Raw genomic sequence first — 13,879 nt, forward strand, 5'->3', positions numbered from 1 at the left:
TGACCCATTCTTTCACAAATGTTTGTGAGGGCAGGTTGCAAAGCCAGTGATTGATTTCACACACCTGTGGCAATAAAAACATCAAAAGATTAAGAGCTGTGGCTCCTATAGTTTTGTCCACATAGTGTATCTATTTATTGAGTGCATTAGAATTATTACATAAATATCTCCACTGTGCAAGCCCGTACTCTGAAGTTGCCAAATGGTAAGCAGACAGCAGCTTTTTCACTTTGACAAAAGCAGAACATCAGCAAGTATTAAACAAAAAAGACAAGCAAATGTCAAAGGAAGACCGGCCCCTCCTGGTTTTTTAGCTTCCTATAATCACAATCATCCTTTCCTGCTGATCAAAATAGCTCACAGCATTTACTGTGTGGAGCAGAAGGAGGTTCAAGGTGAGGTTCATGGTTTACTAGGTGAGCGGGAAGCGAAGACGCCCGATGTCTCCAGTATTGTCTTCCTCCGCGCCGTCTCTTTGGCCACGTTGTGGTTGAGCCGCCTCAGACGTTCCTGGACAAAGAAAGCTCAGGTTGTGTAATGTTTCTATATCGTTTTCACACCATTTTCAGGTAACTTGAATAGTTAGTATATCTGTGGTCGCCATGGAAATCGGAATTACAAGTCTCTTCATACAGTATTTGTAGTGTTGGTGATCGTAGCAATATTATTAATAGCAGTAATTATTATTTACTATAGTGGAAGTTTGTGCCAAATCACAAAAAACAGAGTGAAGAACTTCTTAATTTCTTGCTGTGCAAAAGTTTTAAAGCAGCTTTAACTCTATGTGGAGTTGTGTGTCCAGCTATAAACCCAACATTCAACTTACTTTTAACTCAGCTCGAATCTGCTAAAGATAAATATCTGAGTCTAGAGCTGCTAAACGCTCCACTGTGTTCACTTGCTACTTTATAAGGCTGAGACTCGTTTGCAGATGTGTACACCAGTAAACCAGGTAACTCGTTCTTACTATACTCATTTTTCTTAAAAGTCAAACTAATCTGCCTTGAGCGTGTGTGCACTGCAGAGTCTGCCCAGACAATTATAATGGAGTAAAAAAATTATTTGTTGCATATTTGTCACACTTGAATGTTTCATAGTATCAAACAAATGTAATATTTTGCAAAGATAACCTGATAGATACATGATGATTTCAGAACAAACTGAAGGGCACACAGACGTTCACTGGGAGCTCTGGATTCACCCAAAGATGATGGAAATGACATGACGCAGACACCCTGCAGTTACAGCTGTGCATGAACGCGTGGATGAAGTCCAGCAGTGTTAGGAGAATCAAATTCAGACTTCCATAGTTACTCTACGTCACGTTCCACTCAGGTCGCACACGTGATGCCCACTCACTGTACCTCCCTTACAGGGGCCCAATATTACATTATACTAATTTCCTGCCTAATGTCTGATGTGACGAAGGCTGTACCTCTGATTGTAGGCATGCTGACGGGCAGAACGTGATACAGAAGAAGATCAGCTACAGACTGGTCACTGACCTGAGCGTTCTGCAGGATGTTGTTTACTAGCACAACTCTACGCCTCGCATTCAGCAACTTCTTTACATATGGGTCCAGGTCCAGAGCCACCTTCTGATGTTCGTTTATCCTGCATAACTCTGAAAAACCGCACACAGCACGTTATTTATGAATCTTTTATAGCTGATGCTATATTTGAAGCAGGACCTTACCTGTGGCCAGACCGTCTATATGTTCTCTTAATTCCACTTGGCTTTTTCTGTAAAGAAACGTGAGTCACGTGAGTCCAGAGAAAACTGAACAACAAAACAATCAGTCTGACGGGGAAAGTCAGCTGACTGTCAATAAGCTGGCGCGGTTTGCGGTCTAATCTAACGAGGACGCGAGTTACCTGACCGAGTTTACATGCAGGTCGAGCTGCTGTATCGCTGGTCTCAGGAGGTCGAGCAAACCCTCGGCAACAGCATCGTTACCAGAAGAACCTTCGACTAAAGCTGTAGCTGCCATTTTACTGAACCAGCGCGAGCGGACAGGAAGTCGTGCCCTCGTGACGTCAGCGTCACAAGAACCTCTCCATTTTCTTCCCATCAGTGTAGCCAGGAGCACCATTTTAGGCTTTCGGATCGCGAAGGAGTCTCGATTTCCGCGTTATTACAATATTCCTGGGAGAGTTTGATATAGGGTCGCTTACCTAAGCGCTGTTTCAAACCGCGCGTGCGTGGGGAGCTAGTATATGGTCAGTTGTATTTAAACAGGATACAAGGACGCCTATACGAAGCCGCCGTGCTGCTAAAGCTAACCTTAGCTAGCTTTGAGGCATTTCTCTACCAACGCAGAATCCGCTGTAAGTATGAGATTAAGTTGTTATTCGTCGATAAACGACATGTTAGCGAAGACGAGGCGGAATCGTTACTCCGTGTTCTTGTCTCTGCAGTTTGTTATAACCGGATGGACGCTCGCTAAACATTTAATTTTTCCACTGGACGTGATCGACAATTGGGTTCAAATGAAAACGTTCTCTTAAAGAATCGATCCTTTTTGTTGCTGGTGACACAGAAAAGAGTTTAAAGAAGTTGAAAACTTTGCTAAGTCAACCAAACTGGCGGTGGTCTGAAGTTTAGCTTGGGTGGGAGGGGGTCGTGTGTTACTCCTACCGGGAGGATTTGTGTGACACTGTGTGTAGTCCTCAAAATAATCTTTCTCTGTTAAACACATGTGTAACAGCTGATGTTAATTACAGCAAATTCCTTGCAACAGTGACTTAAAAGTGGTAATTTAACTTCTAGTAGTAGTGCGTACATTATGTGTAAAAGAGAGGGAGGTGAAACACATTCTGTCTTTTCTGTTTCCAGGACTCTACAATCAAAGTCTTTCAAAATGAGTGCGGCTGCCTCCCAAAAAGTTGTCCTGAAAAGCACCACCAAAGTGTCCCTAAATGAGCGGTGAGAGGCTACGCACCCTGTCAGAAATTAGTCACCTGCTGCCAGCCTTGGCTTGTGAAGGTTCTGATACTCTCTGCGGAACCTACTGTTGGGACCAAACCTGATATGGATGCAGCTCTGGCTGTTCCCCGTGTGTGCGCTGCTCATTCAACTCTGTTGGCCCTGTCCTTGTTTGTGTTACATGTAAATGAAGTGTGGGGCAGGAGGGGCTTGCCCAGGCCAAATGTTTTGTGTGAGCAGCACGCACATGTAGACGAGGGGTGACTGTAGCGGTCGTGGTTGGTAACGCATACGCAGAACCAGACCACCATCCTGTAAATGCCTCGGCACGCTGGCTCCCTGTTTAAACAGCACTGTATACGTCATGTATACACCATTAAATGGGACAGGAGAGCAGAGAGCTAAAGCTAAGTCAGTGAGATGGGGCATCTCGTCTTTTCTGCCTCTCATCTTTTTCTCTCTCAGACCAGTAAAAGTGAAGCTTTTTATCTCCTCATGTTCTATCATCTTTCTTCTTCTTCTTTCTCCTTTCCCTGCTCAGAGTACTCAGTCCTAGCTTGGACGTGACAAGGGACTACCCCTTCCCCCCCAATTCCCTACTTCCTGACCACTTGGTGGTTTAAATAAAGTCACGGTCCATCCTGTAAGTGGCTGGGTGCCAAAGCACACCTCATGCCCTGGCCTCTGCTGCTGCGACATGATGACATCCCCGCAGTGTCAGCTGGAGGCTTGTAAGTGGCAATTGTGGCTCTTCTTCTGAAACTTTCTCTCTCCTTCTGTCCTGAAGTCTGCTTTCAACTGTTTTTTCTCCTTGTGTTAATTTTACAACACAGGCTAAAGTCAAGTGTAAGTAACTCTGGAATATCATATGATTGAGAGAGAAAATAAGTGCCAACAAGTGGAACAAAGTCTAACATGACTAAAGAGCTGCCACGATCGTCCATATGAGAAATGACATGATGTGGAACCCTGCTTCCTCCTCCTCTGTATATCCCCTGTCCCCTTCTTTTACTTCCTCCTTCTTTTTCCCTCCCACCTCTAAAGCTTCACTAACATGCTGAAGAACAAGCAACCCACTGCGGTAAGCATTCGAGCCACCATGCAACAGCAGCATTTGGCTAGCGCCCGCAATCGTCGGCTGGCCCAGCAGATGGAGAACCGGCCTTCGGTGCAAGCCGCTCTGAATCACAAGCAGGTGAGCGCGACGCTCAGGTGAAATTGGTGTCCGTGGCACTGTTGGTTCCATCTGAATATGTTTAACCCGAATTAAGGCTACGTCCACACGTACACGAGTGTTTTTGAGAACGCAGCTTCTTCTGTGCGTTGGGCCTTTCATCCACACGTGCACGGCGTTTTGCATCACTGAAAACAGATTTTTAAAAACTGTTTATGTGTGGACTCAACGCCAAGGGAGTGCACCTTTTTTTTGCATAACACGTTATTGTTTCCATGCGATGAATTTCTACAGTGATATTGACAAAATATTGTTGCTGTTAATCTGCAGCTTTTACATGCTTTCATATACAAATACAGTTTAGAAAGACATCTTTGTTTACGCTTTCCCTCGCAGGCTGCTCGACTTCTGATTGGCTAACATTTCTACACGGTTAGGGTTATATCCAGGGCTGCACATAAGTGGTCTGCAGGCGCGCATGCGCTGTCAAAATAAGACGCGCACCAGATAAGAAGTTGCAACGCGTGTTTGCGTACATAAGATTTTCTGGAGGAGGACAGACATTTGTTTAGAACTCTTAAAGATGTCGAAGAAGCTCCTTTAAGCAATTACTTTGGTGTTCCTCCACCTCCAAAGAAATGTCAGGAGGAGTCCGAAGAAGCGCGTATTCTCGGAAAAGTGGTTGCAGGAGGTGAGCTGGTTTCAAACGAATGATGAACGCACAGAGATGTGGTGCAGAATGTGCCGTGAAAATCCCACTCTAGTGGACAAAAACACTGCCTTTTATATGGACGCAAACGCAGGTTGCAACTTCTTATCTGGTGCGCGTCTTTTATTTTGACAGCGCATGCACACCTGCGGACCACTTATGTGCAGCCCTGGTTATATCGCCACCTGTTGCTTTGGGTCGTTCTTGAAAACTATTCAATTAGTTTTTTGCATATAAATGTGGACGGGATTTTTTTATTTTTTAAATGAAAACGGAAATTCTCAGTTTACAAAAACACCTGTGTCCATGTGGACGTGGCCTGAGTGTGTGAGTAGAGAAGGAAATCATATTTTGGATCCATCCAGTCCTCCAGCTGGTCTCTGACCTGGTCAGTCTGTGGACAAAGTGTAATGTGAAATTTTAAAAAAAAGATTACCTGGAGCCTGCAGACATCAAACCACAGTGTCAACAGGCTGATACAGGCGGGGCTTTGCTGAACAGTGATGCTGAGGGATGGTATCAGGTTTTATAGGAAAACACCTGGATTTTTAATATTAACAATGACGTAAAAGCGATCGTGCCAAAACGATTTATTATTCCAGCCATTCCCCAAACCTTGGCCTGCCACAGCCCAGTTTGAAATGTGAAAAGCTTCTGCTGCTCACAGCTCTGATCACAGTGTTTGACAATTAGGCATTTCTTTTGAGTTTCGGGTGACTTAATTCTCCACACGCTGCTCTAATTTCTAAATGTTCTTTCCAAATAACGGGGATTGAAGAATGGGTCGGAAGATGATCATTCCCTGGGCTTGTTTCAGTTTTCATGGCAACCTTAAACTGACTGCAGAATCCAAGTTAAAATGTCCTTTTTGACAGAAATGTTCAAAGCCCTTTGATTTTGGAACAACTCCTGTACAAGTATAAGACCTTTTAAAATGATGTAGTCTATAATAACAAGTTCCTGGCTCTTTCAAAATTAAAATCAAAGGAAGAATCCAGCTAAGGTACCGACAGCATTTTAGATTAGATTTGATTTCTTATTTGTTGACATTTGTGATTGGAGTCGACTGCAGCGTTTGTGCAGAGTGTGAGAGTCCTGGGTGAAACGTGTGAATGCACACAGAGCAGCATGATTGCAGCCCTCATCGCAGCTCTGTGGCAGCACGTGAAATCCAGCCTGCCCAGCACCTGTAGGTCACGCTGGCCTCGTTCAGTAAAGACTTTACTGCAGCGTTGCTGTGAGTCTGAGCCGCAGGTCATTACGAGGCTCCTGTTACTGCCGTGTGCAAGATGACATTTCCTGAGGATTCAGCTTACTGATTTTAATTTTGTCGTAATTGCTTTTGTAATGTAGCATTTGTAATTAACATGTGTCAGAGCCTAAAGCAGCGACTGGGGAAGAGCAACATCCAAGCCCGGCTGGGTCGGCCTGTTGGGGCTCTGATGCGTGGAGGACCTCCTGGAGGCAGAGGAGGAATGCGCGGGATGAACAGAGGAGGTCTTCGGGGACGAGGCAGAGGAGGCGTAATGAGGGGAGCTCTGTCTCTGAGAGGTATGTATCAACAAACTTCGGTGTCTGCCTGGATTCTAATGGCATCCTTTAAGCTGTGTACATACTGGAAGTGATTTGCAGGAGATTGTAGATGGTGAAACACATTTGGCAGGCGGAACCCAGGATCTTATCTCTCATCTCATCTCAACTTCCATGCAAGCGACTACCAATGAGTGCGCAGGGTGCCATTGATTGACATGTAGCCTAGTATTGAATGCATTGGAGAATTACCTAGGCAACTGGTACCTGGGATGTCTGCAGGAGACGGGCCGCCAACGTTAATGCCATGTGCGACTAGTGAAATGCTTTCAGAAACTTTGGTTTGACTGTCGCTTCGTTTTTTAAGTCTTGCTTCGTGCTCCTACTGAGTGTTGGCTTTGCATTACACAGGGAAGCGAGTTTCTACAGGTGGGCCCATGCGAGGCCGTGGTTCTGCCGGTCGTATGGCAATGCGTAGAGGAGGCCGCCAACGTGGTGCAGGTGTTGGAAGAGGAGGAGCCCTGTCCCGAGGAGCAGCTCGAGGAGTGCCCAGAGGTCAGGGGCTTATTGTTATTTAATTCAGCTTATTTGTGTAGCACCAGTGAACTGTCATTTTTAATATCTATTCAAAACTGTTTTATTCATACAGTGCAGGTTACAACAGCGCTCGCCTCAAAGTGCTTCATGTTACGGTAGAGACTCTACGCTGACACAGGACAACAAAAACTGATAACTAATGACTAAATGTAGAGTGGGGTATAAATGCTGTAGGTGGATAAAGGTGCATAAAGTGCATCATGGGAAGCTCCTGGCAGCCTAGGCCTATTGTAGAGTAACTAAGGAAGGATTCAGGGTCACCTGATCCAGCCTTAACTAAATGCTTTATTAAAAAGGAAAAGTTTGAGCCTAATCTTAAAACGAACAGAGGGTCTCCTGGATCCAAACTGGGAGCTCTTCCACAGAAGCTGAAGGCTCTGCCTCCCATTTAAACTTCAATTATCCGATGAGCTACAAGTGAAGCAGCAGATTGGGAGCGAGGTGCTCTGTTGGGGTGATGCGGTTCTTTGAGGGCTCTGAGATAAGATTATTGAAGACTTTGTTTGTGAGGGGGATTTTAAATTCAGAGCCAACAAAACATTTGCTCTTCAGTTTAACAAACTCCTGAAGATTTCTGCTCTGTGTTGCTTGACAGGTCGCGGGGGGCTGCGTGGACGTGGCGGTTTTGCTGGGCGACGTGGACGTGGCCGAGGTGTCGGTAGACCGGCTGTTACCCGCGAGCAGCTGGACAACCAGCTGGATGCCTACATGTCAAAGACTAAGGGACATTTGGACGCAGAACTGGATGCCTACATGGCCCAGGCAGACCCAGACTCTATGGAGTAAAGGACTGTGGACTGAGCACACAGAGGCGCTGAAGTTGGACGAACAGTGTAGTGTTGATGTGCTGAGAAATGATTGTTAATTTAGCTGAAAGTGATGACACTTTAGGTGGCACCCAGTAGCGGTCTAAACAATATTGTGTGGGTCACTGCTCGGTTGTGCATCGACCCGCTCGTTCAGAGCCCTTTTAATCCTGGAGGGACTTCTTATGCATTAACAAACCCTGCTGTTTCTAGACTTCTGTGTCCAAGACGGGTTTTTTCCGTTGTCATTTTTTTATTTATTTTTTTTTCTCCAAAGGGACAAACTGTCAAAATTTTACATTTGTTGAAAGCAGTTTTTAAATGTGCTTTTCTTTAAAACATTTGCCTGCTCGAATCGTGGGAATTCAGAAGTTTTAAGCATCACTTTGTTTGCCATTTGCTTACAGTGAAATGTTTTAGGTGAAATTTGAATTAAAGTGGAAACTATTTCCTTAATTGTGTCAAATGTCTGAGTTTTAAATATGCATTCACATCCAGCCTCCATCCAAGAGCTGGCTGTCTTTGTAGGGGGGGGGGGTGATGCTTTCACTTCTGCTGTTTTCACAAAGTAACTTTGAGGATGCCATGTTCATTTTGGGCCGAAGATGGCTTTGTTGCACCAACAGAATATAGTTCTCATGAGTCTGTGGGGTATCTAATGAAGTCAGAGGACTTAGTGCCACAAAAAAATAAACAACTTTTGGAAAAACCTTGTTTTTTTTTGTTTTGTTTTTTAATGAAACTGAATTATTCCCAAGTCTTTCACTTTGCCCTCTTTGAGTGTTTTTTTTTGTAAAAAGAAAACTACAGTGAGTTTCTGGAGTTTGGAGGAGGCTCAGCATTTCTCTCAGCTTGTACTTGGGTGCAGTCTTTGATGTGAATAGTTTGTTGTGACTTGATTGGATTTTAGAATCTTATTTCTTCATTGTTCAGCTGTGTTTGGTTAATTTTCTGCGATGAATTTTAATGTAGTTCCTGTTTTGTTTAGAAATCGTTCGTGTGTCAACACAAAATGTTAAACAGAGATGGTCATTTTACCCGTTAAAGTATGCTTGTAGGTAACATTCACAAAGGTAGCATGGTTTGGCACTTAGTTTTACCCGTCAGAGTAAGTGTGTAGCTGTTATTAACAAAGGTAGGATGGTTCGCCACTGAAATGTAGCTATTAAAGTATGCTTCTAGCTCAGATTAACAAAAGTAGGACGATTTGCCACAAAATTTTAGCAGTTTAAGTATGCTTGTAGGTGACATTCACAAAGGTAGGATGGTTTGGCAGTTAATTTTACCGGTCAGAGTATTTTTCTAGCTAATATTCACAAAGGTAGGACAATTTGCCACTGAATTTCGTGTTGTGCGCATGCGCAGAAACAACGGGTAGGATGGATTACCAGAACACCGGATCAATCCAAAGATTGATAATGTTGATACCACATTGGTATCAGATGGTTGCTAGCATAATGGGATCAGTATTTAAATTTGCATTTAGTACTGTTGCTGTTTCATCCGGAAGTGGACTACTCTGTGCTAAAAGCACTTGTCACGTGTCTTGCATGTCCGTCTATATTTTGTTGCCAAGCCCTCAAATGAATGAGACTGAGCAGACACACGTAGAACGCAGTGAGTGATGGCAGACACAAAGGAGCATCCTGTGGAGACATAAACACTAGAAACTTTGCAGGAAGGTGTCGTGGTTCGAATTTTTGAGGAAGAGACATACGACTGGAAGTCCATAGTGGGTCAACACAAATTATTTAATTAAAACACACAGTACAGTGTGGGAAGAAACTTGCAACAGCAACCTTACAATCTTCCTCGAGCAGACCGCTCCCCATCCTTATATTACCCTGATGACATCACAGCTAGATCTTACTGGAAATGATAACAGTTCCAAAGTTCTCCTTATATAGACATCCGATACTACTTTCGAGACAAACAAGTTTGTGATATGTTGTGCAATTTTGTGAGACTGTGTGTCCAACCGAGAGATTGTCCTGAGACGACCTCCCTGTTCTTAGTACGTGCGGGAGTGAACGTGCGTACTTTCCATGACTCTCTATGTGCATGTTGGTGTGGGCCTGAATATGTGTGTAAGTGAATGTAGAAGGCCCTACTGGACCCACAGCTTCGAGAGGGGTGAATACAATGATATGGATACCATTTGCAACAGCTTAAGCAGATAGAAAGAATGATAGAGAACAACAATAGACTAATTAAAGTGATGATAATATACATACATTAATATTTTGCTCAGATTACCATAGATATAATTCAGAGATTATTCTGTCAACTGGTTCGACAATGATGAATGATTGATCAATGATAGTTCTGATTATAAATCGTCACCATAAGAATACAAAATAAAATATCTCTTGTCCACACTCCTCCTCTTTGGCCATCGGCCAACCTTTACCAGAATTTGTTTCACTCCTCCGTCCAGGCGGCTTCTCGCAGCTGAACCAGAGCGTAGGGCCCTGCTTACCAGTTTTACCAACACTCGCCTTACCAGAGGAATGAGACAACACCCGATCATCAATATACCTAGAAAAACTATAAGAGAAAACATGGCAGACATAAACACACCCTTCCATTGCCCAAAAACAGACGTGATCCAGTCTCCCAGCCCCGTGTTCACGCCTGATTGCTCATGCATGGTTCTAAATAACGTTTTCAGATTCTCCAGCGCCCGAGTGACCGTTCCGTCCGGAGCAGTATTGTTGGGAATAAAGGTGCAGCACATGTCACCAAACACTGCACATACTCCACCTCTCTCAGCCAACAACATGTCCAGAGCCATTCGATTTTGGACTCCCATTAAAGACGTCGGACCTAATTGTTCCCACCTGAGCCAACCTCGCGCTTGAATTTCCTCGACGACTCGATCGGTTTGGACTCTGGAGCGGATAGACCTCTGCGTCTGGGCAATTCACCTGTCTGCCAATAAACAAACAAACACATTATAACACTTATTAACCCCAACATCCCCGTTATTTTCCAATTTTCCCACAATTTCATGATCACTGTTCCCAGGCTCTTTTACTTTCACTTCATGATAAGAGTATAACGTTATGAGTATAAAAGTAAAAAACGTACAAAACTATTACGATTCCTTTAAACTATCAAATACTTTAGACTAGAGCCCTAGCCTGTTAGGAGCCTGGAATGAATTAATGCTTGGCATGTCACGCTCCTCTTCTTTCTTCGTCTCCCCAGGTAGACTGCTGGGGAGAACCGCGGCACAGGGGGAGAGGATTATTCTGCCTCTATGTTCCCCCCCGTGTTACTTGGGGTGGAGCTTATCTCGAATAAGCTCTCTTCCGGGGCCACCTCCTCTTGGGCCTTCCTGGCCTCCTCCCACATGTTGACTCCCTACTGAGGCCTGTACACGAACGTTACACATTTTCTCTAAAACAATCTCCTGCCAACCTGTAAGCTTGTGTAAAAACATCAGTCAGCAGTTACAGGTTAAGCTCATTTAACTCCCAGCTCCACCTGGAACCTGTATCCTGGAAAACAAATCTGCTAAATCAAACATCTTATTTATAACCAACTATAGATCACGAAAGTGATAAAGTATTCAGCACAACAGGCAAGTATCACGTTCAGGATTTCCCAAATCATTACATCACTATTATTGCCGCAATTTATTTTATCCCCAATTTAATCAGTGACTTCCCTTAAGCAATGTCGCTCCACTTGCTTTATCCCTACGAACCCCATATTAAACTGTTCCATAGAAACTGCATCCCTTATTTGTTTTCTCATGTCACTTGTCTGTTTTCTACTGAATCCTCCACATGCCAAAACAAACGTTAGCAAACCACATTTGACCATCTCAGGTTAGGCGTCAGCCATCCACATTCCAGAGGTCCTGTAAAACATTTCCTGTAAAAAGAATCACCCTCTTTCAAAAGAAGAAAATGCAAATGTTAACGCTGCGCAGGTGTGTACACACTCTCTCACAGTTATCTCTGTGAGCAACACAACACAAACCCCTGAACAACCACCCTGGTAGGTTCACGAACACCGAAAGTAGTATTTAACAGTTAAATCGTCATGCAACCTCAGATGTCGCTGTCATCTATCTGCTCCTGTAAAAAGAAACACACCTAAATTCATCCACCCTTTTTTCCTATCTAGGTGGAGGTTAACCTTGAGTCGTGGTCAAGTCCTGTCAGCTTTTACCAGTCAGTCAGTTTGTTTTATTTCCAGTCATTCATTCATTCATTCATTGCTGATAGTGGAAACCATCGCCGCATTTAGATTTCCGCCCTCAGCAAAATGACGTCATTTCAAAAAGAAAAAGAAGAACTTTAGATCGGATTACCTCGCTGAATCCTTTTTGGGCAGGGACCCTTATTTTCTAATTGTCCCAATAAGTGGCTTTCTCCAGAGCCCATTTTAATGTGGAGAAACTCACTTGCAACAATTTTCTCGCCGACGTGTAATGCTTGTAATTTCCGATGTGCAGATCTGCTTAAAGAAAAGACTCTCAAACAAAAATCAGTGCACTGTTCAAAATATAAATCAAAAATCAACAGTAAAACTTTAAAAGAACCCCTACTAAGAGCTTAGTAAAAGAATGCAACTTAGTCTTTCTGAAAGACACACACTGTATAAATCTCCGAATGCAATATCTGTGCTGTAAATTATATTATTAATGCAATGGTGATGATGATTATTATTTAGCAATAGCAGTAAAATAATTTCCCTGCTCCACACTCCCTCTCTCGCCCTCTGGAACACCAGAGGTCGCAATACATTGTGTCCTCGCTCTGACCCTCTCTCGTGGTCCAGAGATCTTCTGCAAAGGAAACAAAACCCCATTTCCCCTCTAATCAATTGAGTTTAAGCATATAAGCAATTACTCCTGCATAACTTTGATCAGAGCTAAATGCTGGCTAGACACAACTCCTGTGTGTTGACACTAACTTCCCTTTAACCTCACATTTCCTATGTTATAACCTGTTTTGATATAACTCTTTTTATTTCATTTTGCTCCTTTTAATGTAAAAATACCTTCTAATTCTAGTTTATCAGACGTAACCAAAATATATGCTTTCCTTCCTCTTTGGTCCGTCTTTAAGTTCAGTTAAAAGCTAAACGAATTTCAGGCCTTTTGCCTGGAATCAATACTCTCATGTGTGTTTCTGGACTCTGTGTCTGTAAGCGTGTGCAATCCCTCAATAACTCATATCCTCCTCACAGTAGATTGGCCAATCATAGCGCTAGCCAAAAGCTCGTGACCCTCAAGAGACGAATTGAGCCACAACTCCTTTAAAGGCACAGAATGCAATATGTATAAAAAATCATTTCTACTTATAAGCTCTCCCCTTTATCCTAAAAATAAATCTATGTAATATCTGTATGTGTAAGCCTACATTATAACCACTACTTCCTAGAAATCAAAAAAGAAATCAAACCTGTTCTACTCCTACAACCCTCACTAATTTTCCCCAAAGCATATCTTTTGTCAACGTGTCCCACAATTTCCCTCTAAAATTTGTACACAGCTTTAAAACACTGGCATTGTATCTTCTAAACAGGATTCAGTTCACTTTAATCCTTTAACCTTAACATAAAAATAACAGTTTCTGTTTACCATATCCAAATGACCAAAAAACCCAAAAGTCATAAAATGATCCTAAATTATTTAACAATTAAATTATTAAACCCTAAATTCCCCCTTTATTTTGACACACATTCACTGACCTGTAGTCACACCATATTTTGCTAATAGTGGAGCCTCCCGCGTCAGATTCTCCACCCTCAGCAAAATGAGCTCATTCATTTTTTATTTTCGATAGGAAAATAATTCCTTATGTTTTGGACTGGATTGAATCGCTACAATCCTTTTCGACAGGGACTTACGACCTGATCGGATCCCCACAGGTAGCTTTCCCCTTGGCCAGTTGTAATCTGGAAAGCCCACCTTATATTTGCTCTTCCCGAGAATTTATCAGCGCTGTTATCCACTGTTGCAGGCCTGCTTAGAACAAAGATGAGAAATAAAAAGAGAGCTGATTATTAGCTCATGAAAACACAAAACTATTTGCTATTGTGACACCAATTTATACAAACAAGAACAATCACGTTAAACACAGCTGCTTTATACATTAATAGTATGGGCTCTTGCTATC

At 43.1% G+C, this 13,879-nt stretch overlaps 2 protein-coding genes across 2 annotated transcripts; one reads left to right on the plus strand and one right to left on the minus strand.

Moving 5' to 3' along the window:
• Positions 1–108: 108 nt before the first annotated feature.
• snapin (SNAP associated protein) lies at positions 109–2,093 on the minus strand. The gene is made up of 4 exons (XM_084919892.1): positions 1,876–2,093; positions 1,697–1,743; positions 1,506–1,624; positions 109–510 (listed from the first exon to the last, which is right to left on the minus strand). The coding sequence occupies exons 1-4, from the start codon at positions 2,091–2,093 to the stop codon at positions 403–405; spliced, it is 492 nt and encodes a 163-aa protein (XP_084776018.1). The 3' UTR covers positions 109–402.
• Positions 2,094–2,215: 122 nt separating this feature from the next.
• Positions 2,216–8,198, plus strand: chtopa (chromatin target of PRMT1a). The gene is made up of 6 exons (XM_084919891.1): positions 2,216–2,328; positions 2,837–2,926; positions 3,971–4,121; positions 6,186–6,360; positions 6,751–6,894; positions 7,532–8,198. The coding sequence occupies exons 2-6, from the start codon at positions 2,862–2,864 to the stop codon at positions 7,720–7,722; spliced, it is 726 nt and encodes a 241-aa protein (XP_084776017.1). The 5' UTR covers positions 2,216–2,328; positions 2,837–2,861; the 3' UTR covers positions 7,723–8,198.
• Positions 8,199–13,879: the final 5,681 nt, after the last annotated feature.

This window comes from Perissodus microlepis, chromosome 22 (assembly GCF_051167445.1).
Source record: "Perissodus microlepis isolate ML-2025 ecotype Zambia chromosome 22, ASM5116744v1, whole genome shotgun sequence".
NCBI classification, from domain to species: Eukaryota; Metazoa; Chordata; class Actinopteri; order Cichliformes; family Cichlidae; genus Perissodus; species Perissodus microlepis.

Excerpts from the sequence above, each read along its gene's own strand:
- snapin (XM_084919892.1), bottom strand. The coding sequence starts at position 2,093 with ATGGTGCTCCTGGCTACACTGATGGGAAGAAAATGGAGAGGTTCTTGT. Across the intron at positions 1,744-1,875 it reads CTGCATGTAAACTCGGTCAG|AAAAAGCCAAGTGGAATTAA; the intron begins GTAACTCGCGTC and ends GTTTCTTTACAG. Across the intron at positions 511-1,505 it reads ACATCCTGCAGAACGCTCAG|GAACGTCTGAGGCGGCTCAA; the intron begins GTCAGTGACCAG and ends TTCTTTGTCCAG.
- chtopa (XM_084919891.1), top strand. The coding sequence starts at position 2,862 with ATGAGTGCGGCTGCCTCCCAAAAAGTTGTCCTGAAAAGCACCACCAAA. Across the intron at positions 6,361-6,750 it reads GGGAGCTCTGTCTCTGAGAG|GGAAGCGAGTTTCTACAGGT; the intron begins GTATGTATCAAC and ends TGCATTACACAG. Across the intron at positions 6,895-7,531 it reads AGCTCGAGGAGTGCCCAGAG|GTCGCGGGGGGCTGCGTGGA; the intron begins GTCAGGGGCTTA and ends GTTGCTTGACAG.